At 41.3% G+C, this 3541-nt stretch overlaps 1 protein-coding gene across 1 annotated transcript; it reads left to right on the top strand.

The window, feature by feature from the left end:
• Positions 1-1233: 1233 nt before the first annotated feature.
• On the top strand, positions 1234-2166 carry LOC122702996 (olfactory receptor 4C46-like). The gene has a single exon (XM_043917065.1). The coding sequence runs from the start codon at positions 1237-1239 to the stop codon at positions 2164-2166; it is 930 nt and encodes a 309-aa protein (XP_043773000.1). The 5' UTR covers positions 1234-1236.
• Positions 2167-3541: the final 1375 nt, after the last annotated feature.

Genomic DNA, 3541 nt, shown 5'->3' with positions numbered 1-3541 from the left:
CCTGCCCACCAGTATTAACAGCCACACATCTTAGGCTGAGGCTCTAAGCTTAAATTTGCATTGATCTCTGTTTACTTGGCTTGTCCACTTTTTTTCTATCGCTGCACGGTATGAAGTAGCGCTAGTGGCAAAGAACCCACATGCCAAAGCAGGAGACATGAGACGTGGGTTTGATCACTGGGTCAGGGCGATCGCCTGGAGAAGGAAATGGCAAGCCACTCCAGTATTCTTGCCTGGAAAGTCCCATGAAGAAGGGAGCCTTTTGGGTTATAGTCTATGGGGTCGCAAAGAGTCAGACATGACTGAGGTGACTTAGCATGCACTCAACCATGCCATGAATATAGTAATCTATTAAAAGATTGGATTAGGGAAATTTATAAGACAGATGTTAATTTTGTTACAGTCACTCCTGTATCTTTTCATTACTTTCCCATACCAATGCTTTGCTACAATTTGTGTCAACTCATATATAGTCTGATTCTTGTATTCCTTTCAGTCTTGCATCCTCCTATCATAAATATCACACAAATATCTTTACTGGAATTTTATGCAACATTCCCTGTTTCTCAAATCTCTATTCATCCTTATACTCACATTCTTAATTCCCTTACATGGTTTCCCATTTCCTCAGAGTAGCAAGAAAATCCATCAGCCATTCATAACTTTTACATCCATTTTCAACCTCTTGGGCTTAGCTACTACTACATGCTTACTCAGTCATGTCTGACTCTTTATGACCCCATGGAATGTAGACCATTGGACTGCTCTGTCCCTGGGATTTTCCAAGCAAGAAATGGAGTGGGTTGTCATTCACTTTTCCAGGGAATCTTCCTAACCCAGGGATCGAAGCTGCTTCTCCTATTTTTCTTGCATCGTCTGGCAAATTCTTTCTCACTGAACCTCCTGGGCAGCTTTGCTACTGCTATGTTTAAGACCTGATGATTCACATTAGGCTCTGGGTCAGCTCAAATGATCAAATGTGCACAGATGGTCTACTGCTGTGTGTGCATGGGGTTCCTCATGTCTCCAACTATAAACACATCCTAGGAGAGGATTTGAGTTAACTTCAAGAGATCAGAAATATTTTCTTCCTTTATCAAAAGAAAAAAAATACTCTTCAGAATTCACAACTCAATAGAATTTGGCATTTATTACATGGAAAGGATAATGAATTCAAGATTGAGCTAATACAATGTATTTTTTTCAGGTTATGTAATTAACCATAATATAATATACATGGAGAATAGGAATAATGTGACAGAATTTATTCTACTGGGACTGACACAGAATCCAAAGCTGCAGAAAGTCATATTTGCTGTGTTTCTGGTCATCTACATTGTCTCTATGGTAGGGAATGTGCTCACCTTGGTCACCATCACAGTCAGCCCATTATCGGGGTCCCCAATGTACTTTTTCCTGGCTCATCTCTCTTTTATTGATGCTTGTTACTCCTCTGTCAGTAACCCAAAATTGATTGTAGATTCCCTCCATGAAACAAAAACCAGCCCTTTCAGTGAATGCATGACTCAGATCTTTGGGGAACATTTATTTGGAGGTGCTGACGTCATCCTGCTCACTGTGATGGCCTATGACCGCTACGTGGCCATCTGCAAGCCGTTGCACTACACAACCATGATGAACCGGCGGTTGTGCTGGCTGCTGATTGGAGTGGTGTGGGCGGGACGCGTTCTTCATGCCGCCATTCAGATCCTCTTCATCTTCCGGTTACCCTCCTGCGGCCCTGACGTCATAGACCACTTTCTGCGTGACCTGACCCCTGTGCTGAACCTCGCCTGCACGGACACCCACACTCTAGGGCTCTTTGTTGCGGCCAACAGCGGCTTCCTCTGTCTGTTAAACTTCCTCCTCTTGTTGGGCTCCTATGTGGTCATCGCATGCTCCCTAAGGACACACAGTTGGGAGGTGAGGCGCAAGGCCCGCTCCACCTGTGTCTCCCACATCACAGCCGTCATCATATTCCTTGTGCCCTGCATCTTCGTGTACCTGAGACCAGCAACTACTCTTCCGATTGATAAAGCAGTTACTGTGTTTTACACCATGATAACTCCCATGTTAAATCCTTTAATCTATACCTTAAGAAATGCCCAGATGAAAAATGCCATTAGGAATTTGTGTAATAGAAAAGTGATTTCAGGTGATGGATAGATAAAATGTACAGGAAGCCCAGCGTTGATTCTACTAATGCAAAGGCCAAACGGACATTGCTGATGCTTCCAGCAGAGTACCTATGAGATAAAAGGAAAATAAATAGCCAGTATACATCATAGATTCTGCAGGGGGGAGAAGAAATGGGTACAAGAAAAGTCAGGAAAAACTTAGCAGGGGACTACTTTTGCATGTTTGGGACATTCTACCAGGTTGGGACTTAGAGTTTCTAGTTTCATCGGTGTGTGTGTGGATCAATAAACTCATTCTAATAAAACAAAATAAAGTAAAAAAAAAAAAAACCCTCATATTTAGCAGTAATCTCTGTAACAATCCAATGAAGTTGACATTGCTACTACCCTCATTTTACAGGTGGGAAAGCAAGCAGAAAGAGGAAAGTTCCCAAACAGAAATATTGAAGATTATTTAGCTGTATTTAGCTGACCTCTCAGATTATGTTCTCAGCTGCTGAGCTGTGTTGCCAGGCAATGATAACAGAAAGGACACATGACTACTTTATTGCTTCCATTTTTTGAGACAGGCACTGTGCTGAAACACACACACATATATACATATATATAACTTTATATATGGTATATAACTAGTTTAGGGGTTCAAACTAATAGGCCATTTAACCTCTAAGGGGTACGTAAGTTATATTACACCATATTTCCAAATTTTCTTGTTGCTTTCAGAATCATTTTGCTTTGCTTATGTCATGATCTTATCCTGATAATCCATCAAAAAGAGTGATGATTCAAGTAAAAGTATAGTTTAATGTCAGACAGAAATTTTGCTTTATTAAATAAATTAAATGTCATACTCTCTGTAATACTTACCTACTTGCTAACAATAGTTTCTGCAAGTAGCACAACATCTGGTTTATGATAAATGCTGAATCAGTTCAGTTCAGTCTCTCAGTCATGTCCGACTCTTTGCGACCCCATGGACTGCAGCACGCCAGGCCTCCCTGTCCACCACCAACTCCCGGAGTTTGCTCAAACTCATGTCCATTGAGTCGCTGATGCCATCCAACCATCTCATCCTCTGTCATCCCCTTCTCCTCTCACCTTCAATCTCTCCCAGCAGATACTGAATAAATCTGTAAATATAAGGGAAGATGAAAAACTCACATAAAATATACAGCAGCATGTAGCATTGCACGCCAGGATTTATATTCAATATTACAGCTGGAGCAAGTAAGAAAGGCTCTAATAATTTGCATCATAAATCCAGGAAATGTATTTGGGAATGGATAAAAGTAGAAAGTCACTAACTTTGATCAGCCTGATTTACTGCTATGGACTCACTAAGCAGTGGTGACAGTTTAGTCGCTAAGTTGTGTCCAACTATTTGCGACCCCATGAACTGTAGA

The sequence above is a fragment of the Cervus elaphus genome, chromosome 1 (genome assembly GCF_910594005.1).
Source record: "Cervus elaphus chromosome 1, mCerEla1.1, whole genome shotgun sequence".
NCBI classification, from domain to species: domain Eukaryota; kingdom Metazoa; phylum Chordata; class Mammalia; order Artiodactyla; family Cervidae; genus Cervus; species Cervus elaphus.
This window is presented reverse-complemented; position numbering and strand designations above follow the sequence as displayed.